Source organism: Ptychodera flava, chromosome 22, assembly GCF_041260155.1.
Source record: "Ptychodera flava strain L36383 chromosome 22, AS_Pfla_20210202, whole genome shotgun sequence".
Taxonomy (NCBI): Eukaryota; Metazoa; Hemichordata; class Enteropneusta; family Ptychoderidae; genus Ptychodera; species Ptychodera flava.
This window is the reverse complement of record NC_091949.1, coordinates 25339281-25367117: the sequence shown is the minus strand read 5'-3', so window position 1 is coordinate 25367117 and position 27837 is coordinate 25339281. Positions and strand designations below refer to the sequence as shown.

Here is a 27837-nt window from a genome sequence, read left to right as displayed (position 1 = left end):
CTAATCATGTCCAATGCAAATCATATCATTACGAACCGATGGTCTCCAATATCGGTATAAACTATCCTCCTAGTTGAGGTGAAGCGGCTCCACCGACCCATGTTATTGTGGCGGACTGCTCACCGAATCGAGACAGATGTTCGACACATATCGATACGTTTTGCCGATGTAACTGACAATGTGTTAGCTGGGAAAGTGACGACAGCACTGGAGGTTTTATACCAGCACAGCAACGTCAGCACAAATAGTCTGCTCTTCTCTGTTGCCACCAAGATATGTTAAACGTAAAATTTATATCGACCATCCAATCCTCTAAAGATTTTTTCCTGAAACAAATGTATTACTTTTTACAGCCCTGATGCAAAACAATGAGTATTATAGTACGATAATGTTAGTAGAGAGTTTTGTGATCAATCTAGGTCAATAAAAACCAGTGAAATGTGAAGAAATGGAGTAACATTTTCACCTTCGGTTTTAACAGCGTCGAGCTACCACATTGAAATTCTCTGCGGCATTGGTTGACGAGATCGGTTGCCACGGCGACCGCGGCTTCATTGCGTCTCGCGTCCACGGCACAGGATATCTACAGGGCTTGTAAATTTCTATTGCAACAGCGCATGATGTTGATGGCGATGATCCTGCTTCAGGGCATCTGATATCCCGTGTTGGCAGCACGAGCGATCGGGCATTGGTCAAGACGCGGTCCGACAGGCGGGCAGTGGTCTTTCACAAATCAGTCGGTTCGATCACGACGTGAGTGTCCTCGCGATAACTACACCGCTATTCGCTAATGTAAGTTATCGCTTCATCGGCGACTCAGTGTGCCGATATACAATCCCCTACTCGTACCATAAGGACTGACGAAGAAAGACGCTATCAAAACGAAATCGTGCAGATGAAAAAGTGAAAAACTGCAAGAAGTGAAGACAGCTTGTACATTGATTACAAACTGAGGTGAGTACCCTACATTAATTGTAAATGTTGTCTTTATTTCACTGGGAAATTATCGAGATTTATGTCCGCGTTCAGGAACAACCACTTGCCATACTTTTACCTTCCATTTACGCAAAAGTCTGTACGGTCCGAATACCGACTTACTTTCTATCAACTTCCCCCTAGAGTTTGATGAACATGAAAACTGTAGTGACCTCGACAAATACAACCAATACATGTAAACGTAAAATTTGATTAATTCATGGAGAAAAAAATGAGGTACTGAAGTTTCTATCGACATTGTGTGTTTTTAAAGGATTCGACAAATTGACTCATAGAACAGTGAAATTACTTGCAGCCATACAAGTCGTCGGGTGATTGAGTAAAACTGATGGAGGACTATTTTATAACTTTAGCGAAACCCGCGCTGCGTTGAACCAAAAAAGCAATGAGTCATATTTGTATTTGCTTTTAATAGTTTTATCACCATCCTCAATCGTGTCACGCCTGGTTTTCAAACAGCGGCAACGTTTTGATTTACCGATCATTCCATCGATGTTGACAGACTCTGGGTACATATTGTGTGTTTCCGGGATTGAACACCTAAATTCAGATCGCGCTGAAAAGTAACATTCGGTGTGGCAGGTATACGGACTTTCCGCGCTTAAACAAGCTCTGGTCCATACATCATACACAATATGGTGTTATCCAATAAGCTAAGGATGACCGAACACTACTCAACCTACCACACATAAACACAAGCTAAAAAAGAGCGCTAAAACGAATTACTGCTTGCCTGCAACTTCGAAAAAACGTGTAATTGCGTGCAAATGACCATTTACACGTAGCTTAAGTTGAGATAATCCGTGTATATAAAAATGTCGATAAATGTGTAATTACGAGTTTAATCCTCAGTGATAAATAGATTCTTTGGGAACGTGTTAAATTGGTGAACATAAGTTGTCTTGAAAAATGATTACGGTTTCCCACACTGGTAATGACTCGCCCAAAGTGTATTACCCCTATTTGTAACAATCAACCCTATTTGTAACAAAATTTAATTTTCAAAAAACTTTGCCGTATATGTTGAAATATTAATAAATATGCATATTTGTATGTTGAGGGCAATTTTCTGTTTTTTTCCTTGTCAAAACTCATTTTTCCGAAACTGCTTTTGTTACAAATTGGGTTGATTGTTACAAATAGGGGTGACATATGTCAACCCTATTTGTAACAATCAACCCTATTTGTAACAAAACCTAAATTTCAAAGAAACTTGGCCGTATTTGATGAAATCTTGATAAAATATATATTAGTATGTTCGCGGGCAATTTTCTTTGTTTTCCTTGTTGAAACTCATTTTTCCGAAAATGCTCGTGAGATTAAATTTCGTTGTGCAGGTTCCTAGGGATAAGAGCCCTACTCGTAAGATATAATCAAGTCGTGCAGATACATGCCAAAGGTTTGTTTTGGGGCGATTTTCACCATTTTCGGTCAAAAATGTTAAAAATCTTGTTTTTTGACCGAAATCATACTAAACCTATATGGGGTTAACTTTTGTTACAAATTGGGTTGATTGTTACAAATAGGGTTGACGTGTCAACCCTATTTGTAACAATCAACCCTATTTGTAACAAAATTTAACCAACTTGAAACAAAACCTAATTTTCTACAAAACTTGGCCGTATTTGATGAAATCTTGATGAAATGTACATATTAGTATGTTTTGGGGCAATATTCTTCGTTTTCCTTGTCGAAACTCATTTTTCCGAAAATGCTGTGAGATTAACTTACGTTGTGCAGGTTGCCTAGTATAAGAGGCCTACTCGTAAGATATAATCGAGTTGTGCAGATACATGCCAAAGGTTTGTTTCGGGGCAATTTTCACCATTTCGGTCAAAAATGTTAAAAATCTTGTTTTCTGACCGAAATCATACTAAACCTATATGGGTTAACTTTTGTTACAAATTGGTTGATTGTTACAAATAGGGTTGACGTGTCAACCCTATTTGTAACAATCAACCCTATTTGTAACAAAACCTAAATTTCAAAGAAACTTGGCCGTATTTGATGAAATCTTGATGAAATATACATATTAGTATGTTCGGGGGCAATTTTCTTTGTTTTCCTTGTTGAAACTCATTTTTCCGAAAATGCTCGTGAGATTAAATTTCGTTGTGCAGGTTCTAGGGATAAGAGCCTACTCGTAAGATATAATCAAGTCGTGCAAATACATGCCAAAGGTTTGTTTCGGGGCAATTTGCACCATTTTCGGTCAAAAATGTGAAAAATCTTGTTTTCTGACCGAAATCATACTAAACCTATATGGGTTAACTTTTGTTACAAATTGGGTTGATTGTTACAAATAGGGTATATGTGTCAACCCTATTTGTAACAATCAACCCTATTTGTAACAAAACCTAAATTTCAAAGAAACTTGGCCGTATTTGATGAAATCTTGATAAAATATATATATTAGTATGTTCGCGGGCAATTTTCTTTGTTTTCCTTGTTGAAACTCATTTTTCCGAAAATGCTCGTGAGATTAAATTTCGTTGTGCAGGTTCCTAGGGATAAGAGCCCTACTCGTAAGATATAATCAGTCGTGCAGATACATGCCAAGGTTTGTTTTGGGGCGATTTTCACCATTTTCGGTCAAAAATGTTAAAAATCTTGTTTTTTGACCGAAATCATACTAAACCTATATGGGGTTAACTTTTGTTACAAATTGGGTTGATTGTTACAAATAGGGTTGACGTGTCAACCCTATTTGTAACAATCAACCCCTATTTGTAACAAAATTTAACCACTTGAAACAAAACCTAATTTTCTACAAAACTTGGCCGTATTTGATGAAATCTTGATGAAATGTACATATTAGTATGTTTTGGGGCAATTTTCTTTGTTTTCCTTGTCGAAACTCATTTTTTCCGAAAATGCCGTTAGATTAACTTTCGTTGTGCAGGTTGCCTAGTATAAGAGGCCTACTCGTAAGATATAATCGAGTTGTGCAGATAGGTTTGTTTCGGGGCAATTTTCACCAATTTCGGTCAAAAATGTTAAAAATCTTGTTTTCTGACCGAAATCATACTAAACCTATATTGGGTTAACTTTTGTTACAAATTGGGTTGATTGTTACAAATAGGGTTGATTGTTACAAATAGGGTTGACACGTCAACCCTATTTGTAAAAATTGACCCAATTTGTAACAAAAGTTAACCCAATATAGGTTTAGTATGATTTCGGTCAGAAAACAAGATTTTTAACATTTTTGACCGAAATTGGTGAAAATTGCCCCAAAACAAACCTATCTGCACAACTCGATTATATCTTACGAGTAGGCCTCTTATACTAGGCAACCTGCACAACGAAAGTTAATCTAACGAGCATTTTCGGAAAAAATGAGTTTCGACAAGGAAAAAATAAAAATTGCCCCAAAACATACTAATATGTACATTTCATCAAGATTTCATCAAATACGGCCAAGTTTTGTAGAAAATTAGGTTTTGTTTCAAGTTGGTTAAATTTGTTACAAATAGGGTTGATTGTTACAAATAGGGTTGATTGTTACAAATAGGGTTGACACGTCAACCCTATTTGTAAAAATTGACCCAATTTGTAACAAAAGTTAACCCAATATAGGTTTAGTATGATTTCGGTCAGAAAACAAGATTTTTAACATTTTTGACCGAAATTGGTGAAAATTGTCCCAAAACAAACCTATCTGCACAACTCGATTATATCTTACGAGTAGGCCTCTTATACTAGGCAACCTGCACAACGAAAGTTAATCTAACGAGCATTTTCAGAAAAAATGAGTTTCGAAAAGGAAAAAATAAAAATTGCCAAAAACATACTAATATGTACATTTCATCAAGATTTCATCAAATACGGCCAAGTTTTGTAGAAAATAAGTTTTGTTTCAAGTTGGTTAAATTTGTTACAAATAGGGTTGATTGTTACAAATAGGGTTGACACGTCACCCTATTTGTAACAATCAACCCAATTTGTAACAAAAGTTAACCCCATATAGGTTTAGTATGATTTCGGTCAGAAAACAAAATTTTAACATTTTTGACCGAAATTGGTGAAAATTGTCAAAAACAAACCTATCTGCTCAACTCGATTATATCTTACGAGTAGGCCTCTTATACTAGCAACCTGCACAACGAAAGTTAATCTAACGAGCATTTTCAGAAAAAATGAGTTTCGACAAGGAAAAATAAAAATTGCCAAACACATACTAATATGTACATTTCATCAAGATTTCATCAAATACGGCCAAGTTTTGTAGAAAATTAAGTTTTGTTTCAAGTTAGTTAAATTTTGTTACAAATAGGGTTGATTGTTACAAATAGGGTTGACACGTCAACCCTATTTGTAACAATCAACCCAATTTGTAACAAAAGTTAACCCCATATAGGTTTAGTATGATTTCGGTCAGAAAACAAGATTTTTAACATTTTTGACCGAAAATGGTGAAAATTGCCCCAAAACAAACCTTTGGCATGTATCTGCACGACTTGATTATATATTACGAGTAGGGCTCTTATCCCTAGGAACCTGCACAACGAAATTTAATCTCACGAGCATTTTCGGAAAAATGAGTTTCAACAAGGAAAACAAAGAAAATTGCCCCGAACATACTAATATGTATATTTCATCAAGATTTCATCAAATACGGCCAAGTTTCTTTGAAATTTAGGTTTTGTTACAAATAGGGTTGATTGTTACAAATAGGGTTGACACATGTCACCCCTATTTGTAACAATCAACCCAATTTGTAACAAAAGCAGTTTCGGAAAATGAGTTTGACAAGGAAAAAAAGAAAATTGCCCCAAAACATACTAATATGCATATTCTATTAATATTTCAACATATACGGCAAAGTTTTTTTGAAAATTAAATTTTGTTACAAATAGGGTTGATTGTTACAAATAGGGTTGACACGTCAACCCTATTTGTAACAATCAACCCAATTTGTAACAAAAGTTAACCCAATATAGGTTTAGTATGATTTCGGTCAGAAAACAAGATTTTTAACATTTTTGACCGAAAATGGTGAAAATTGCCCCAAAACAAACCTTTGGCATGTATTTGCACGACTTGATTATATCTTACGAGTAGGGCTCTTATCCCTAGGAACCTGCACAACGAAATTTAATCTCACGAGCATTTTCGGAAAAATGAGTTTCAACAAGGAAAACAAAGAAAATTGCCCCCGAACATACTAATATGTATATTTCATCAAGATTTCATCAAATACGGCCAAGTTTCTTTGAAATTTAGGTTTTGTTACAAATAGGGTTGATTGTTACAAATAGGGTTGACACGTCAACCCTATTTGTAACAATCAACCCAATTTGTAACAAAAGTTAACCCAATATAGGTTTAGTATGATTTCGGTCAGAAAACAAGATTTTTAACATTTTTGACCGAAATTGGTGAAAATTGCCCCGTAACAAACCTATCTGCACAACTCGATTATATCTTACGAGTAGGCCTCTTATACTAGGCAACCTGCACAACGTAAGTTAATCTAACGGCATTTTCGGAAAAAATGAGTTTCGACAAGGAAAACAAAGAAAATTGCCCCAAAACATACTAATATGTACATTTCATCAAGATTTCATCAAATACGGCCAAGTTTTGTAGAAAATTAGGTTTTGTTTCAAGTTGGTTAAATTTTGTTACAAATAGGGTTGATTGTTACAAATAGGGTTGACACGTCAACCCTATTTGTAACAATCAACCCATTTGTAACAAAAGTTAACCCATATAGGTTTAGTATGATTTCGGTCAAAAAACAAGATTTTTAACATTTTTGACCGAAAATGGTGAAAATCGCCCCAAAACAAACCTTTGGCATGTATCTGCACGACTTGATTATATCTTACGAGTAGGGCTCTTATCCCTAGGAACCTGCACAACGAAATTTAATCTCACGAGCATTTTCGGAAAAATGAGTTTCAACAAGGAAAACAAAGAAAATTGCCCGCGAACATACTAATATATATATTTTATCAAGATTTCATCAAATACGGCCAAGTTTCTTTGAAATTTAGGTTTTGTTACAAATAGGGTTGATTGTTACAAATAGGGTTGACATATGTCACCCCTATTTGTAACAATCAACCCAATTTGTAACAAAAGCAGTTTCGGAAAAATGAGTTTTGACAAGGAAAAAACAGAAAATTGCCCTCAAACATACAAATATGCATATTTTATTAATATTTCAACATATACGGCAAAGTTTTTTTAAAAATTAAATTTTGTTACAATAGGGTTGATTGTTACAAATAGGGTAATACAGCCCAAAGTGTCGGAAGCGATTATTGTTGAATTCACAGAAAAGCCATCATTTCTCATTCCTGAGTTCAAACACTCCGGATAGCAACGTCTAAAATGTTCTACTCTTGCGTCAGCAGCATTATTTATTTATCTCACCTCCGCGTTATGACAGATGGCACAATAACTAAAATTTAATTTCATGAATTTAAATGCTTACTTTGAAACCGTCACTGTCCTACCCGTTGTCTTCTAGAAATTTGATAAAAAAAAAGATTCGAGCATTGCAAATATGCAATAGACGTTCCTTTTCGGTGACAAACGGCTTTACACATAAAGAATTCTACTGAAGCGAAGCGACGGTCCTATTATTCATTCTCGAGACACTGTAAAGTACATCAACGTGGTAAATGAAGGATTGGCTGTCTAAGGGAGACAAATTCGATCAAATGGCGGGAGAGGATTCATCTTTCATGACGTGCTTAATGGTGCGTGTTTTGCGCTTCTGAAAAGAGAAAATTACAAGTTACTTCATTCCAATGGTCACGATGTCACCGTATAATTCTGAAATCACAACACATATTTCCATGTTTTATTCGGTACTCGAGCACTGAGAGTTAGGAATAATGAGTTGTGAACGACATCACCATGGTATAAGTCCTAATAGCTATAGGATGGTCAGTGGAATAAAAACATCCAGGTAACGCTGGAGGCACGCACAAGTGTGGAACACGCTCACGGACATATTTAAGCTTGCCTGTAGAAGTAACATAAAAGCAAAGTCTGTGCATGCGTTACATATTTTCAGAGTTGTATGAATGCGTCTTTAGCGTCAGTGCGTCTTTCAAATTCACACGCTCGAGTTCTGAAAATAATTACGAGTACACATTACAGAATTGCATTTCGTCCCTGCCAGCACAGTAGATTTAAACATTTATTTGACCGCTGTATAATTTTTTCTTCTGCCTGCAAGATTTTGTGAAAAGGAACCTTGCCTACAATAATACCGTAATAAACCAAACTTCGAGAATAATCCACAGCATTACTAAATCAGTATAAGCTTTGCCAAGCTGCTCTCTAGATATTTAAAATATAATTTGTATATTGCCGCCTTGTCAGCAATTGTTGTATCCCAATTGTTAATAAAGACGACAATCAAATTTTCGTCCGACTACAGTCACGTACCAACATGTTCTGATCGTAGAGCATAATACAATATAGCTCAGGACAAATTCAAGGTAAAGATGGACGATTGTGATGATAATTAGATTCCAAGGCATGGATGAATTTTGCATAATTGAATCAAAGAGACACTCATGCCTTCAACTTTAAGTTGATTAACCAAATTGCAGGCTTATTCTCTCGCGAATAATAAATGGGAATTGTGCGTGGTGGAATGCTGCTGTCGCTGAAGCCAACATTTCACAGTGTTCGTGAACAAATGCACTGTCACTTAAGTAAAAATAACAGCCGTTTGCGACAGTTGTGCCTTTTTACAATTTATACAAGACATGCCATCATGAGTTAAAACTGCTCGCGCTGACGTATTGGCTTTATCATTTTCAAATAATAATAATGATAAGACAAAAGACAAATAAAACAAAGTGAGTTTTATATCATTCTGTCAAATAAAATTACATTTAATGGCACAGAATCTAATTCATAGTAGGTTGCATTGCTTATTAGACGTGCGTCAGTGGCTGTAACATGGCGGGATACTTATTACTAAAAATTGAAAATCGTTCATGCGATTGTGGTCAAATAATCGTTCAGCGCGCATGGTTTAATCATTTGATTAATTATGAAACCCGTACTTGATCGGCGCTTTTACCAAAGGGATTTCATTAATGCTAACTAGTTTAGTGAAGTTGAGAAAATGCAATTAATATTTTTTGCAAAATCTCGCTAACCATTTTTATTGATTTAAGAAACGGAGACCAATTTAGAGAAATTGGTGATGAAATTGATAATTTTGAAGAGCTTCATAACTGTTTGATCGCTTCTTCTAAAATATCGCTCTATGAAGCCTTAAGGAGCCCATTTGCAATAGGCAACAAATTGCAGTGTTTTCTGTAATGAAAAGAGTGGCTGCAAATGTAGGATCGGCTGATCTTAAAGACAGCCGTAACATCCCCTTTGATGCCAAGAAAACTCCTCAGGGACATAGTTGAAATCAAAGATCTGACTCCCACACACCATTACCAAACGTGAACAAGCAGCTAAAAGACCTCAACTCTGATTAAGTAACTCCTTTTACGTACTGATTTATCACATACAAGGGAAATGGAGAGGCCTGTAAATATAGCGCAAGTTTTACACAAGGTGTCATACGCGTATTCATTCTTCATAATATACCGTCTCTTGCGAGAAAAACTCCCTTCAACGTAGAAATGAAATAATTACCGCAATACTTCTCTGGATCAGCTCTGAATGCATCATCCCTCTTTCATCATCCGAAGAAAGATACCTGAAAAGCTTTGTTAACAGTGTCTTTACTTTTGGTATCTCATGGACTCAGTCCTAGATTAAGACATTCTCTCGCTGCGTAAAAAAAGAAAGTACGTACATTGTGTGATTGTACTATGTATACAAAGCATAGTGAGTAATAAAGTATTATTATTATTATTATTATTATTATTATTATTATTATTATTGTTGTTGTTGGTGGTGGTGGTGGTGGTGGTGGTGGTGGCGGTGGTGTTGCTGCTGCTGTGATCGTCGTCGTCTTCGTCGTCGTCGTCGTTGTTGTTGTTGTTGTTGTTGTTGTTGTTGTTGTTGTTGTTGTGGTGGTGGTGGTGGTCATTATCGAACTCGAAGACACGTTACTCGAGTTCGATTCTGCTTCAACATGCGCGCAATTTGAGTCACCGGTCGATAGATCATTTGGCGTAATCTTTCAAATGCACTTTCAATCGTGGACATGATGCGATTCCTTAAAGATGGCAAAGAATCAGTGAAAAGGTACTGCAAAGTTACTGTTCCATATCGGATAACTGCTCTTCTTGATAATCACTTTACATTCTTCATCTTAACCGAAGCAAAAGCAGACAGAAGCAAAATCGTCCAGAAAAAGAATTTTGACTGAACATCTGTATTGCAAAACTCATCTCGTCGGAATATACAGATATCATCTGAGTAATGCTAATAATGCATAATATTATATGTAAATTGACTAGAAAGATTTTTTTCAATATCGACCGCGCTGTGTATAAACATATGTATACACGCTCCGTAAAAATCAACTATGTAGCTCTGAATATCTTCTTATGCTACAGGCAGCCTCGTTCCTGTGATTGTAGTTGCATTCTGCGAATGCACGTAAAAAGTCTCCCTGAAACACATCTCCGTGTCATGAGAAGTTTAAGAGGACAAGTAAATACATTTGCTGATAGCAAACAGCGTTTCTGGTAAAAGTAGTCAACACTGAAAAAAAATGAATCGGAGAAACACACTGCGCCATGTTCATGTTCCAAAACGCTAAATGATATATTGCATTTTAATGTTCATTTGAGAATGGGATTGTTTATTTATATCTTTGACTCCAGGTGGTTCTGACTCAATTCCAATGTTCGTCGAAAATCAATAATCTGTCTGGGAAGGTTTTGCACTGTCAGGCACAAAGGCATCTTGTCAGCTCGGCGTGCGTCAAATAGCACACCGTGCGAAAGGAAGTCAAAATAATGAAAGAGCATCTCGTACAAAACAAAGCTTTGAAAGGGAAAACTCTAGCGCTACTGCTGTTTTCAGCCCACGTGGTCAATAATTCAACATTGAAACGATCTTCGAAAGTTGTGTGCCAGAATCGATGCGAACGGACGCTTTTAAATCTAATATATCGAAGAGCGACATGTGTACCTAGTTTTGCTATATCAAGATTACTCTTATTAACTTAGCTTTGACGGGAAAATCTCACAAGTTTAATGATTTATTTATCTTCCGTTCTTTTATAGATATGCAATATTTTGCACATGCGATACACATAAATTTGCACACTGTGGACAGGAAACTAAATCGTGTGCCATGCCAAAACAACTACCTTCCCTGATCGGTTGTCGACTCGTTAATCAAATTACTAATTGATGATATTCCGTAGAAAATGAAGAGCGATGCATAAGTCAGAATGACAAAGTCAGGAAAATTGAAGTATTTCGCACACAATCGGCGTCTCCTTCTGTATTAATGATTAACATATTACTAAAAAAACTTTCTATGGTAATTAAAGGGGACTTCATTAACAGTATGGTCACATAATTTTGTCAGAATGAGATTTGCAAATGTCGATGCCGAGAGGGTGTATGGTTGAATGCAATTACATATATTGTTTCAATACACTGTTATATAATAGGACAATGCATTAAATTAACAATCACGATGGCTTGCAAAGCTAGAAAAATCATTAATAGTTACACTTAACAATATTGTTCTCAGTGTTGAGTCCCGCCATGCTGTCAAAGTTCACAAAGAGTAACTGCACTATATAATAAATCTTTGCACTTTTGCTCAGATGAATTCTCAACTATAAAGATATGAAGATAAGGTAGATATTAGCGATAATGTGGCATCAAACTGTGATAATTAGTTAGCTGTTGTATCAAACTGTGATAGTTAGAACACAGTGGGATCGACATGCACGAATTTTATCCCACCACTTTTTTTAGGTTTTAGCCTTGTTTATCGAAATAAAGAGCTCATACGGCACGGTATACCCTCTGCGATATGTAGGCCATATTACCAAATTTCTTCGATTATAAGCAATCAGGCTAAAATTTCTGTTGTTACCACGATGGCATTGCCGCTTAACTCAGATATCAAAAACCATAAGAGCGTTGTAATTTTTTCGACGTGTTCGGCTGACAGGGTCACATTAAGTGGTTTTTGTAATCGCAGCGCTGTCGGAACGTGTTATGGTGAAATCGACTGTATGTATGACGCAAAAGTGAAATCAAATCGTGACGTCTCCTTGACAAGTCAAAATGACAAAAATCAACTTTTATTCAGGTTGTCGTCACTATGGTTTGGTATGTAGAACAACGCCGAACTTACAATCAGATGAATATTACCTAACATATGAAAACCAATTTTTGCAATTAAATTCAACTTATTAGAAAATCATGCACATATTATTTTAAATTGTACTGTCAATCATTACTTATTTTAGAAATTGCCTTATTAATATTGATGCTGCTACTTTCACATTTCTAGTATTTTCATTTATTACTTGTGAGCGTGCGTTAGTTCTTTGTATCACCGTTGTTTTAGAACATGGACGGTCACAAATATTTATGGCATTCGATTTTCCCTGATCTGTATCAATCCCGTACTTGACGTCATCGGGTCAGATCTAATGAAATGTACATACGTCGGAGAATTCGCTATCTCCTAAGAGATTAGGATCCAAAATTTGAAGCCCATTATCGATTTTTCTTGTGCAAATAAACAAAGAATAACAGCTTATCAGAAAATCTTGCTCTTTCCATTTTGAACAAACATCATGCACGATTCGCTGACTTTTCGCCCGATATCATGATTTTTCATTGTACTTGAATGATAAATGCCAGAAATAGAAAACCACTTGTCACTGTGACAAATGCCGGTGAATTTAGGTGTGTTCACATTAGGTAATTGAGACCACGTGGGAATGTTTCAAAGCACACATTGTATTGGATACCCTGCATCATTTATGCCTTCTCACATCAAACCCTCCTCGACACAGCGACAGACAGACACAAGACAGACACAGACTGTTAGATAGATAGATAGATAGATAGATAGATAGATAGATAGATAGATAGATAGATAGATAGATAGATAGATAGATAGATAGATAGATAGATAGATCGATCGATCGATAGATCGATCGATAGACTTCCTCTTTTCATTACTTATCAGAATTTATTTATTTGGATTTAAGGTTTTCAAACTATAGACGGTTCCTTCTATAAATAGAATGCTGAGGCTGACTAACAACCCGACGTTACAAGCTACTGCTTTACAAGCAACCGTAAGATCCACGGTTAAAACTTGTTACTGCTTTTGCAAAGTAGAAAACACATCTATATTTCTGGCATGCTGGATACAAAATGTCGGTACTATCTTTTAAAACGAATCCATGACAAAATTTCACACTTCCTGAGACAGTAAAATTTTCGTTTCCATTATCAGAGGTGCGAGATTTGCGAATCGGATTAACAAAACTAGGTTTTATTCAACATTCTAGGTTTCCTGATGTGTTTGCAGTTTGTCGTCATATAGTCTCTCTCTCTCTCTCTCTCTCTCTCTCTCTCTCTCTCTCTCTCTCTCTCTCTCTCTCTCAACCTGACTGACTTGTAAACCTTCACCTTCTTTACCGTTGATTTAGTTTTGCGAAAACCTTACTGCTTTACAGGTTACAAGTGAGAGGCTTCAATACAAAATGCAATGTACAATTTTCGACTGAGTAACGGTAGTTTGACATGAACCAAATTTGGCTGGAAATCATGCGGTGTTTTGTGTCGAGAATAAAGAAAACCTTTAAATGTGACAACAGACGGTGACGTTCAGGGATGACCAGTTAAACCAAAACTCGGGCATTATTAAGATTTCTTGACTTTAGGCATTCTATGTACAGGAGGAGCCATCTTCAGTTTGAGAACCCTAAACCCACATGAATAATCAGTGTGTCATAGTTCATTCAAGATAAAAGTCTATCTATCTGTCTGTCTGACTGTGTGTCTATCTACGTACTATCTATCTGTCAGTCTGTATGTATGTCTGTCTGTCTATCTATCTATCTATCTATCTATCTATCTATCTATCTATCTATCTATCTATCTATCTATCTATCTATCTATCTATCTATCGATCTAATATATCTATCTATCTATCTATCTATCTGTCTATCTATCTATCTATGCGTGCGGATGTATGTGAGTATATATGTGTGTGTTTCAATGCATCAGGTATGTCTGCATATAGTATCATACTTGTTTGCACGTTTGCGTATCCGTGCGCGCGTGTGTGAGTATAAATGTATCCAAAATTGTAATGTTGACAGGTCAAGAGGCGTTTCGGAGGCTGCGATATTTAGTTCAAAACCTTGAGCAAGAGAGTTTAAGCGAATGCTGTGATTTTTATTACAGCTCTGTCAGGAAAACAAATCAATAAGTCGGTGACGGTTATTTAATCAACATGACTGCAAACTTAATCCCCAAGGCTAAATGTTAGGACGTAAACAGGATTTATTTCCGAGTTTAAATACCCGATAATATATCTCCAAGTGCATAGATGATTAAAATGCGTGGCAAAACCTCTATGACGTAATACCTTAAGAAGAGAGAATTTGTATAGCTTACTTATTAAACAGGACCATGTCCTCGTCAATGTCGGACCCAGTAATTATCCCGGGGAGACCTTCCTATATTTTGTTCTTTCTGTTTGCCTTGCGTTTCCGTTCTATTGCGACATAATTCACGGAATGGCCGGGTGATTTTAATGCAGGCTTTGTATCGGTGTCTAATGTACCTTTTTAATTTGTACCGGTATGGTGTTCTGGTTAAAGAACTCTCGGCGTTGAAATAAACGTATTTTATAAGACCTCTGTAGACACTCTCATGGGTACAACACCCTGAAAGTAAACGACATTACATGCGCAGGTCTAAGAAACTGACTGAATCAAATTTATTGGGCTTTGATTCAATGTAAACAAAACGCATCAGGAATGATAAGAAACCTGAAAGGAAAACACTCATTTCCTGTTCAACCTTAATCCGATATTGCCGAAAGCAAACAAACCAAGGATTACAGTTTACCCCAATGATGGACGAATGAATTACCAAAAAATCGGCGGCCACAAGGAAAAGCCTGCCGTTCAAGAGAAACGACTACTTCGATGGTAGAAACTCAATAGAAACGCGAGCACTGCATGGAAATTAAACAAAATGGCAATGATAAAGAAGAACGCTATGCGTATCACGCACACCGGTAGACCATATGTCAATTAAGCTTCATTATTTTCGACTTAAGGATTATTGGCAATTTAGGAGGCGCTCTCAAAGTTTCCATTTCTTATGTGATATACCTATTTATAGTTCAGATGTCAGGCTAGTCATTGAATGATAATCAGAATGACTTAAGCAATTCGAGATATGCTGAAACTCTCATTACTAAAGGGTGATTCGCAGTTCTCTTTTTTAATTTCGTGTAGTCATTGACGCTTGTAATTACTCTTTGCACACCAGCGGGATTTCAAACCAATCGCCCTGTCGGTTACACTAAACCTGTTACTACACAGATATTCCCGTTGCGGCTTCTGACAACAGTCGATCGCCTGCTGCCCATGCAGAGCACACCATTGATGATGTGATATAGCAGCGACCGTCTCAGTTCGTCGGGAAATTATAATTAAACTCGAAAATTTCACAATGCAGTGAACGAAGCATTACATGTGGTCTACTTCACTGAACGTTTAATTCTTGTGGGGGAAAATGAGTAACTGTTAATCATTTAATGTCTGCGTGGAAGTTACTGACTGTCTATCTATCTACCTATCAATCTATCTATCTGTCTATTTATCTTTCTATCTGCCTGTGTCTGTCCAACTGCCTATTTATTTATCTAATATTATATAGGGCTCAGCCCTTGGTGTCGCGCCAGGGGTTAAGATTGGCAATGTTATTTGTATTGATTCATGATAAAATGTAATTAATTGTTACTTCATAAACGTTTATATGACAACTATGCCCAGTTTCCCTCTGATGAAAGCAGTTCACGTACGTACACGACGTCAAACCCTGCAGCAGTGCAGGTAGGCCTATAGATTTTCTGTAACGTGTAAAAATTTTGGACAAAAATTGGCAATTTTTACAATGATAACAGCCTATTGCGTTAAACAAGGGACGTATCATGCAATCATTATCATTGCAATGGTAACCGCACTGCCCAACTTCCACTTGCAAGCTGAAAACTATAGCGTTCCGTCTAAAAACTGGCAATTTTTGAATTTAATTATTGACACAGGGGGCGCTTTTCTAAAATTCAATCCCAGCACTCTTTGCGTATGCCACCGTTCATATGCACGACAGTTTTTTCCCTTTATCTATATGAACGATATTTTGTATCAGCGACAAGGTGCATAATAACATTTACTGGCTAATAAAAGAGGTATATTTTGTAAATGGCATGTTGTATAATGATAATTTGTTTCGTATTTTTTTATTTACGAGTACTCAAAAAAAACATGGTGGCGCCCATGAAAGAAGGGTACACTTCCGGTTACTCGCATAGTATATTATGAATAAGCGCATGCGTAGTCAGTAAGCCGCTGGCGCGACTATTAATCCGTCTATCTGTCATGTCTGTTTTGTCTATCTATCTATCTATCTATCTATCTATCTATCTATCTATCTATCTATCTATCTATCTATCTATCTATCTATCTATCTATCTATCTGTCTGTCTGTCTGTCTGTCTGTCTGTCTGTCTGTCTGTCTTTCTATATCTGTCTGTGTATCTATTTGTCTGTCTGCCTTTCTGTCTGTTGTCTGTCTGTCCGTCTTTCTATCTATCTATCTATCTATCTATCTATCTATCTATCTATCTATCTATCTATCTATCTATCTATCTATCTATCTATCTATCTATCTATCTATCTATCTATCTGTCTGTCTGTCTGTCTGTCTGTCTATCTATATCTATCTGCCTGTCCGTCTGTCTTTCCATCCATCTATCTATCTATCTATCTGTCTGTCTGTCTGTCTGTCTGTCTGTCTGTCTATCTATATCTATCTGTCTGTCTGTCTGTCTATTTGTCTGTCTGATTTTTGTCTGTCTGTCTGTCCGTCTGTCTGTCTATCTATCTATCTATCTATCTATCTATCTATCTATCTATCTATCTATCTATCTATCTATCTATCTATCTATCTATCTATGCTTCGTATCTTTTTATTTAATAATGTCTGTCATCTGTATGGTAGATACGGTGCTCCGTAATTCGAATTTGTGTTTCTTGACAAACACATTCCTTACATGATGTTACGAATGATTTCCGTTGATGGTATTTCCTCAGTTTTATTCATGCTCCTGCTTTTTTGAAGTCGTACTTTTTTAATATATCGCGGTGACTGACAGCATGCATTGCGTCAACAGTATCGGTTCAATGGTATTGCGTAGAATGTCTCGAATCGAGGCAGAAAGGTTTCGGTTTCTTAACCAGTTGTAAAGGTTAACCAGATACGCGCTGTGCAATCGAGCTGAACAAGCAAATCAAGTCTCAAGAAGAGCTTAAGTACAAGTCAAGCCGAGGTAACACACGGTAAATCCTTTGCCTCACAAATCCCACATTCGCATAGGGCAAACAGGAAACAAGCTGTGTGATTGATTCTATGTGTAATGGAAAATACACACGTTGACAGCAATAACAACCCATGCAGAAAGCTGCGCGCTGTGGTTTGGTTTTTCGCGATGAAATAGAGGTAATAAAACGCCGTGGAGTCAGTGACGCCTGACTGCTTGGCTACGGGAATATTGCTTACACCGTCCGAACGTGTGCAAAATGCTAATTGAGTTCTAAGCTGTCGAATGTCGCATTATTCATGACCCCGTACCTCTCTTAAAGACATAAAAAACTACCGCTTATCACAACTTTCTGGGTCGGGAAATTTGAGTATAAAGCTAACCAATTCATACATCGTTTCCATCGTGTGCCGCTTATATCTTACGAGACAACAACCTTGTTAAGCCCTGACTTACGCTTTTATACAACGGATAGCAGCGTGCTTGACGGTGCAGAAAACGTCAAGTTTGTTTATCAGTTTTTTCAGAGTGTTTAATCATTGTAAACATTCTAGTAGTTTTTTTTCAATCGTCAGAGTCTACACGTCCGCAAAATTTCATTTCCGAACAACCACTATATTGTGTACCCTATTTCTTGCTCCGTGAGTGCTAGCACTGATCGAGTACTTTGTGATTTCATTTATTCACAACAACTCTGAGGTTTGTGTGACTCTTGTCCCAGAATTTTTCGATGGCAAAGATGTACGACGACGATGATGACGGATGACGACGGATGATTACGACGACGACAATGACATCGACGACGATGATGACGACGATGATGATGATGATGACGATGATGATGATGATGATGATGACGATGATGATTATGATGATGAAGGTGGTGGGGGTGGTTCTGGTGCGTGGTGATCGTGGAAGTTTTGGTGGTTCTGGTGGTGGTTCTGGTGGTGGCGGCGGCGGCAGTTTTGATGGATTTGATTGTGGTGATCTATGACGATGCTCGGCGTAATCATAAATCATCGTCGCCATTTTCATGTCACAAGTCTAGTTTGTGATGTTCTTCTCTCGTTCTTCATCTTGTCAGCTGCAGCGCTAATGCCTCCCCTGGTCTTATGAACAGCTGTGTCAATGTTACAAATAAATCACACTTAATCAAAAGCATAAAATTGAAGTTTATGTGAAACAGCCTTGTCACGTGAGCACAAGACAACCCTTTCATTGCACAATATCCACAATTTTCCGAGGATGTCGAGGCAACAAACTGTACCTTTTAGACAGGGCGGAATAGAACGGGCGGAAATGTTTAGCGTGCTCTTAAATCTTAGTGACGCTAATTTAGTGGAATCCCTAAATGCCACGAAAAGAAACGACCTAACCTGTTTATTCCGATAACTGTCAACTACGGATTTGTTCGACGTCAACAACCAAGGATTTGCGATGGTACCGATAATTGAGAGTTTTTATGGATACTCACCTAGGATTACAATATATCACAACGTTAACAAACACGAGGAAGATTTACAGCATTTAAATACAGGGGATAAGGATTGATAGGTCCTGGTGCGGCAATTTGCATGTGGCTCAGCGTTAGTGAACCTTTGGGGCGACTGATTACTCCAAAGTTGGGTTCAAGGTTGTGCTAATACCCGTAGCAAGGCCCACGGCAGCGTAATCTGCTGGCAAAGCGATTTGAGCAATTTGTTTGCATTGTATGGTTGAATTGCCTGTGAATTGAATCGTTGTGCGGATGAAGTACCTGAAAACGCGAGCAATTTTAGCTAAAGTGGGCACCTTGTCAGTCGAAGTGTATAGTTTTCGTTCTGGTTTGAAAAAAACATCGATCGAAAAAACAGTGGTCGCTTTAGACGACAGAGTTTTGACAGACAGCTGATGATCTGAATGTCATAACCATTACATGAAAATGACAAAGAAATTCACAAAATAGAAAAAAATGTTTCCGAGTAAGTATCGTTCATCCTGATTTAAACGCATGCGTCGTGTATAAAATGATTAAACACAATCGTATGATGTGAGTTTTTGTTGGAGTGAAGCTTAAGCAAGCGTAATATACAGGATAAATCATCGAGGAAAGAATTGAATTGGTTGTAATGAACACATAAGATGCACCAGGTAAACTACAACTTCGTGGTAAACATCTTTGGAAGGGATACACAATACGCACCTTTAAAGAAACACGTTTTTTTGTTGCCAATACACAAGGAAACTGGTTGATAACGACATGGCTATATATAAAAATAACGACGAAACATAACATCAGAAGAGCAAATTTCCTAAAATTTATCGATATTTAAAATCATATTTAGCAAGTATTCCATGTGTTCATCAACATTGAAGATGCAGTTTTCACGAGACCAATTTTTTTGGATCAGTGAACACACGCTATGGACCAGAGAAGAATTGTCACGCTTTAAAATATATATCAAACATGATGATGTATATTCAAGGTAGTTACGTGCTTCGAAACGGAGTTTTAAACTTTTGCTCAATCATTCATTGCTCAATGAAGCTTACAATTACTCTCATCATTAAAATAGCAATCAGGCCCATCGTGCAGATTTTAAGATTAGAGATAATATACCTTAAAATTTGCCAATATGTTTAATTCAAAATGGCTCTCTAGTTCACGAGTCAAGTCACACCCCTGGGGAAATATGATATTCGATTTTCTTAAAACAACACGGTGGACTCTTCATTTTGCTGCACAGACTTCAAAATGAATCCAACGAATAGCAGATGAGCTGCGTATCGCAAGAATTTTAGTGTCCCAGCATCTTTCCCTGAGGCGCGCTCTACCTGAATAATTACCTCATCTATTATGTGAAAGTATCTTCTATGAGATACAGGTATCGTGTTACAAAAAAGTCATCCGCTGAATTTCTATAAAGGGACGTGTGTAGAATATGGTTACAAAATCATCATGCAATTTGCTTGCGGTAAAACCTTGGTAGTAGGATTTCAAACCTAGGTGTGAAGGATCACATTTATGCTTTTTGCGGCAAACAATCGCATTGAAACAGTATATCACCGCATTGTGAAAAAAAAATAAAAAATCAAACAAAAATGATTTCATTACTTATGTTTAAAGTGATTATCATCAAGAAGTGCAATTTTGAATCGTGTCGGCGTTCTGTCCAACTGTGTTATATGGAATGCCAGTTGTATTGGCTAGCTTTTATCTCGGTAATATACTTCACGAGGTCTCGCATTCATTTCTAAAATTTATGACCTAATTAGTGGTGGAACATAATACTCTAAATACAACTGCAAAATGGGGATAACTTTCCAAAACAGGAATATGACTGTAAAGAGGAAAACGAGATTCGGAAACGAGCCTCGGGGCGCCGTTATTTTGATAGCCTTGCTTGGTTTAGATTGTCAATCGCGGTGATGGAAGTCATAAGGTAAATTTGGAGCAGGCTTTTGTTTTTACGGCACCTTGGAATATTTGGCATCTCGTTTTACACGATCGTATTTCAGCAACGGTTTTGTTACTCATGAATTTTAGCAATTTGAAACTCATCCTCGAATGTATCATTTATTTGAAATACACGGGGGTTCACAATCTCTGCTGTACCTTTGCCAATGTCAGCCCTGTCGTTATCAATTGCGCGTGCTCGATAACTGCTTAACATATCTGTTTTTTTGTATATTCGCAGCTGTGTGGATATATACGTCAGGGCTAAACTCGGCGCCGATTCGATTTCACATGAGCGCATCAACCAAACCGAGCCAGTGTGCGCATAAAGTAGCGGCCGATAAAGAAGAAATAGCAGCGAAAATTTGACCAAATGCACCCAGGCTTTTCAAGACAAGATATAAATTTCTTCTGGGAGGATTTGGTCGTCGTTTACTCTGTTTACCACGTAGGAGGAAATAGATGAAGTTGAGATAACGAACTGGCAACGATTCCATCATAACGACTTGTATCGTCTCTCGCTTAATTTGTGACCGTGAAGGGATTTCTCATTTGCTCAAAGAAACATACAGACAATAATTCAGTTGACATCGCAACTATAGTGTCCTATGTGGTGGATTAACATCGCCATCAATCGTTCGTCGAAGTCGAACGCTCGTTTGCATATGATTATATCTACTTGCTGGACTCTCATTCCAAGCCTAGGTGTCTGACAGGAGAGCCATTAGCTACCAGGCTTACGGAGATACGACCATGGATGGAAGTAACGGCAGAGAGATGAACTTCACCCTGGACGGGAACTCAACGTTTATTGGCACTTCCTGCATATCCAGCCGTTATGAATTTATCGTATTCATGATCGTCCTGGTCACCATTGGTATTTGTGGAAACTTTGCTTTCATGTACGTGGTGATAACGGTGAAATCCATGCACACCGCCGTGAACTGGTTTTTCACAAATCTTTCATGCGCTGACACGCTGTACTTAATCACGCACCTCTTTACCTCGTGCATCAAATTGAGCCCAGATTACGCGGTCGTGCAGCGGAGCCCCGTCTTCGGAACGGTAACGAGCCTCGCCGACGGAATTATGCTGTGTACGTCGATTTTCACCGTGGCAGCGATTAGCATCGAGAGGTATTTGGCGATTTCGAATCCTTTGAAAGCTCATCAACTCACAGGTACCAAACGAATTGTAAAAATAACAGTTGCTATATGGGTGATCTCTATTCTGTTCAACATCCCTGAGGCTTTGAAGTATGCGACTAACTACGACAGCCAAACTCAAGTTATTTTGTTGTCCATTACGGCGTTGTTTCAAATTATCACTTTCATAATTTCGCTCATCATTGTCGTCGCCACGAATCTTGCTACCGTTGCTAGGTACCGGCAAAACCTCAAAATAATCGCATCAGCCAACGATTCGGACATGTCTCAGAAGAAAATTTCCCGCCACGAAGGTCAAGTTCTCTGGGCATGTATCGGCGTGTCTGCCATATTCCTTATCTGCGCAACTCCGACCATATACAGGTTAACCATCTTGGTGTTGATGTGGCACAGTGTCATCCGGGGATCTTTCATATCGGGCGCACATTTCTGCATCTTCCTCGACATGTCCCTCGTCCTTGAGTCAATTAACTCGATCATCAACCCCTTTGTGTACAACGCCACCAGTTCGAGGTGTCGGCGAGCATTCCGACAGGCGCTGGACTGCAAGCGGTCTTGTTGTGGCGGCACTGGCGCGTACGGAGGGAAATACCATAGTAACAAATATTTGTCGGCTAAGTATATGAACGGTGAAGCAACCTGTTCGGTGACCCTCTAAACTTTAATCTCACGTCACTTTGACACCGTATTGTCGTCTAAGACTTTCTCTTAATACACTAATTTCATCGAACATCCCAATGTTGCTGACGATGTAGCATCTGAAGGTAGAACGCGCCTCGGTGACAGATATTTTGAATCTCTAACTTTTACAATTCTTTTCTGATCTACCACTTGTGGGGGTTCATTTTAAAGCTCTTGGTGTGAGAAAACTTTTTACTGACTTAGTTTTTCGAAAATCGAAAATTGTATCTTTCTCCATAGAGTTAACACAGAGACGGCGGCCATTTTGAATTTCAAATATCCGTAAGTTTTGGGTAGTTTGTTTCTCTAGTACCAAAATTTGCACGATGACCCCTGATTTTTATTCCTGATCTAGAAAGAGAATGGTTTAAAGATTCCCTAAGGAAAGTTTGAGCAAAAAGTTACTTCAGGACTTTACTTTTCGAGGCGCGAACTACCTTAAAGCTCCGTTATCCGATACATTGGATGTATTTTCGGACCATGATTTTTATTCTTTGTGTCATGAATAGTTTCTTGTTTTAATCCAAAATCTTGTTGAGATGCCTGATGTTCAACACAACCTATATTTGTGTTATGTCCAATGTTAACAAGTAAATTTTAGTCTGGACAAGAATTTGTTTGCCAACAATGGCGTTACATATAGTACGCATGCGAGTGTTTGTAGGTCTTATACTGTGTATTTTAAACATACTCTAGGAAGAATAATACGAAAATACACTGATCCAATGGGACAAAATAATGAAAATATTATCAAAAATTATTGTTACCATCTCTTTAATTAATTACCAAAATACAATACTTTAAATCGCAACATATATCGAAACACCTGATTTAAAGCTTGCATATTGTCCTTGACTGTACTTCATCTTATTAATGACCTCCACAGGAGTATCCATGCGTTGTGATATAATAATTTGTCACTGTGTGGTAATTTATTGTGGAGATTTACTTGCACAGAAATGTCAGCCAATAGATCCTTATCATACTCGCCATTTTTTTCCGTTTCTTTACCGTGGATTCTCATTCAATTGCACCACGATTGAATTTTAAAATTTATGCCTCGTGACGGTGTATCAAGAAAGTCATCAGGCCAATTCATCAATTTTGAAATTTACGACACCCATAGATACGAATGTGGAAACAAACAGTCACAGCTTAAATAACGATTACTTTATCGAATAGACGTCAACCCGTGACTTTAAAGTAATATTGCAGTACTCATACGCTATGGAATTCTCTACTTTGAGGAAAAAGACTTAATGCACAAAATTTACTCTATTTTTCAATAGTCTGTAAGGTCAAATTGTTAATATATGGTCTAGCACATGTAAGGGTATTAACCATGTTTTAAGCAAACATAGTAATGTAATCTCGTCGACTCGCTGCCAATGTTGCACTGTATGTAGCCACTTGGGGAAAGTTTGTGGCATTGCTGATTAAATATAAAGACTTGGAAAAAGGATAGGGAAGTTTTATTTTAAAAAAATAGGTTCGATTCTCATAAAAATTTGCATAAGTACCTCACAATCGGACAATTATGTATTCAAGTTTTACATACGCATGCCGTGGATTCCTGTGAGATGAAACTCGACCCCCACCACGTTTTGTTCTCTTGTTTTCTAGATTGTGGAGTAGCCTGCGATTTAGCGTGTGAAGAAATAGACTTTGCGTAATTCCCACGATAAATAACTGTGAAAAGGGGGAATCAGTTTCAGAGTGTCCCTACTGAATCCGCTTATTTTTAACAGAACGTAACTTGACCCTCTTCCATTCTTGCCTATCATAGATGTAGCCCGCCCAATCCCTCATCATCGCAGCTCTCGATGTTAAATATAACAGAAACGTGACGCAATATCATAGATCAAGTGGATGATTGAAGTGCAATAGAAGTACATAATGAGACAAGAACGGAGTGTCTTTGCTGGTGTTAAGAGCCAACCTCGTCGGCAGGAGAAAAAAGGCGCCAACGTGAATTTTTAGATTGAGTTTCGTAAATTTTCACGCTCATTCCGGCTGAAACGAAAGTTGGAAGAAGAACTTTTCAAAATTGATCACTAAACAGTTCACCGAAATCAGTGATCTAGGCGTCCAGCTTCTAGGCTTTTTTGGGCGTCTTTTGCCAGAAAATGGCATGAAACTTTTTGATCATTTCACATAAAATACACATTGCGAACTCAGTTACTGTTTGAACTGTTGAGAACGAGCCTGACTAGTGGGGTTCATTAAGATTCCACAAGGATAAACCCGACACTGTTAAAGTCCCCGTATGCACACTGGCAATCATATCTTTAATGGGAAATCCAATACGCTGCAATGAAGTCGACATATGTTTTGTGGATCTTGCTTGAAAATTCAACGGCAGCATGCACGTAACAGATATTTCTTAAGATGGTACACAGCAACTTGACACTGAAGACTTTCTTCAGGAGACCGAAAACGAGTAATACAGTACGTTAATTCAAACGCAACATTTAAAGGGAATGGCTTAATTTAGCAATTATCCTATAATTATGAGCTGTTCGCTGATTTAAATTTATAACTTGATGATTATTTTTTCAAAAACGATTCTCTTTAGTGGCATATGCTATTTGTTCCTCGCTTGGCAAATTAGTAAAGTTGCAGCGGGTATCTTGTTTATTCTGCCCTCTAACATCCTGCAACAATCATGCGGCACACAGACTATTGTTTCTGGCATTCCTATGAAAGGGAATACCTCGCAATCGCCTACGACTTTGATAAAAAATGTGGAATTTTACTTCTAATAGCCTTTTCTTGGCACCAAATGGTAAGGGTTTGCGTGATAATGTCCTGATTAAGTTTTTTTCAAGTTTGAATAATAAAGTCTATCGTAATGGTGTAAAAATATTTGCATCGTCTAGCAATATACTCTCCTGCTATAGGAGTGCGTCTCTTGTAAGAATTATATATCTTTAGGTCATAGTTCACGATTGATAATAAATATTCGGCATGACTCAGTGTACAATTAATGCGAATGAAGTGTACTTAATTCTAATATGTACGCGTGTATTATTCGTATAAAATATGGAGATTTTTCAAATATTATAAAAACTGCTCAAAAAGTTAATTCTTTACCTATTTATTGATATGAAATTGATGTAAATATCAAGTGCCATCTTTAACACTTTGATCGGAGAATTGCAGAACTCTTGTGAGTAACATCAATGTTTACATATTGCTTTTGGTTTTTAAAAAGAATAAGTCGCATACTTGGAAGATGGATAGTAACAAGAGCACGTCCGTGATTGCTTACTATGTTTTCCCGAAGTAATTACATCAAACGTCTAAGATTATTGATAGTGCTATGGATATTATTGGTTGTATTAATTTTCTGAACTACATTTTTGTAACTTTTGCGTTATTTTAGCATTTGTCATTTACTTGAATACACAGCTAGTAGAAATTTCTATCAATGTATTGCCGATCGTGTGTAGCCATCAATGCTCGATGTCGGTAATTTACACAAATTGAATGATTAAAATACCAGATGAAAGTCACTTATAAGTGCGTTGTTTGTGTTCAGGATCTGTGCGAAAGATGTGCAAAAGTATGGGCATGAGTTTATACTTTTCTCACAGTGACAGTCAATAGATCAGTATGCATAATAAAGTTATAGGTCCTGATAGTGTCAACACCTTGCAATGTGCATATTTCCCAATTATGAGCTCAGATCAATTTTACGATGCACAGCCACTCTTCATGCTGTATACATTCAATCCGTTCGTATGCTCCCTGCATGGATGAAACCATTCTTGTTTGGGTGAGACGAGGAATTTTGTAAAGCGGGTTTTTGAGCAAACGTTGTCACGACACACACTGATACTTCACAACGATATACATTAACTGATTGCGAAATAAAAAAGATATATCTCCCGATAAGTATAACATCTGAAAATTGTACCATAGTTTCCAAAGAATAATAGATCAAATGCGGTTAATGTTAATCAGTTTGCCCGAGAAAATCTTGTTGTCCATGACGTAAGGAGTTCAGGAATAATTAATGATTGCCACTCTCACTAGAAATGAATAGACGAGACTTCCTTTCTCTCAAAAGGGAGAAAGAGACAGAGTAAGGGGTTCATCGAGTCCGCTGTACGGATCTTTCCGTCTCTTGCTGTGAACGTGTGAAATTGCTTTATTGGAAAGGCCGTGACATCGGGGCAGAATGCGCCCGGGGGACAAATTTTCGAGCACTAAATAATATATAACTATTCTCTGGTCTGCTATATGTGTGGAGTCGCTTCAAGGTAGTATACGTCTGGAAAGACTTAAACTTTTCTCAATCTCTCCTCGAGGAATATTTCAACCATTCTCCTTCAAAACCAAGAATAAAAATCGGGGATCACCGTGCAAATTTTGGTACTAAAGAAACAAATTACTAAAGATTTACCAATATTAAAAATTAAAAATGGCCACCATCCAAGTGTTAACTGTAAGGAGAAAAATAAAAATTTCTATTCTCGAAAAGCTAAGACGGTCAAAAATGTTCTTACACCAAGAGCTTTAAAATGAGCCCCCACAAGTGGTAGATCAGAAAAGAATTGTAGAAGTCTGAGAGTACGCATATCTGTGCCCGAGGCGAGTTCTACTTTTAACCCTTTGAGTGCCGTAATTTTTCCCTCCAAAATTCAGTGCAGCAACATTTTACCGATTTTTATGAATTATTCAGTAATTTTTGATGATTTTGGACCAAATGGACATCACATTTCATTTGCTACAAGCTTTTATCAAAATTTGGCAGAAATCCGAAATAAATTGACTATGGTATGTTTTATAAAGGTGGCAAAAATTGACTTTTGCGCTCAAAGGGTTAAGTATGTGGAATAAATGAAGTCTTCGCTGTCTTTTTTTCGGAAAAATCGAAAGTGTAAATTTTCCCCATAGAGATAGCACAAAGCGTAGCGGCAGTTTTACATTTCAAATATCAGGAAATCTTACGAGCAATAAATCCTGTCTTCAGTGAATTTGTTTCATTTTGTAATCGAACAAGAACAAAGTTTATGATCAATGATTGATTCAAAGGGATAAGAAGCTGCTCCAACTCTT

The 27837-nt window shown here is 37.4% G+C and overlaps 1 protein-coding gene and 1 long non-coding RNA gene across 2 annotated transcripts in view; both read left to right on the top strand.

Moving 5' to 3' along the window:
• The window catches only part of LOC139123046 (uncharacterized), a 36546-nt gene that overhangs the window by 2988 nt on the left and 5721 nt on the right, over positions 1-27837 (top strand). The window lies entirely within an intron of this gene.
• On the top strand, positions 83-26287 carry LOC139123045 (neuropeptides capa receptor-like). The gene is made up of 2 exons (XM_070689014.1): positions 83-954; positions 21168-26287. Exon 2 carries the CDS (start codon positions 21680-21682, stop codon positions 22748-22750), a length of 1071 nt encoding a protein of 356 aa, XP_070545115.1. The 5' UTR covers positions 83-954; positions 21168-21679; the 3' UTR covers positions 22751-26287.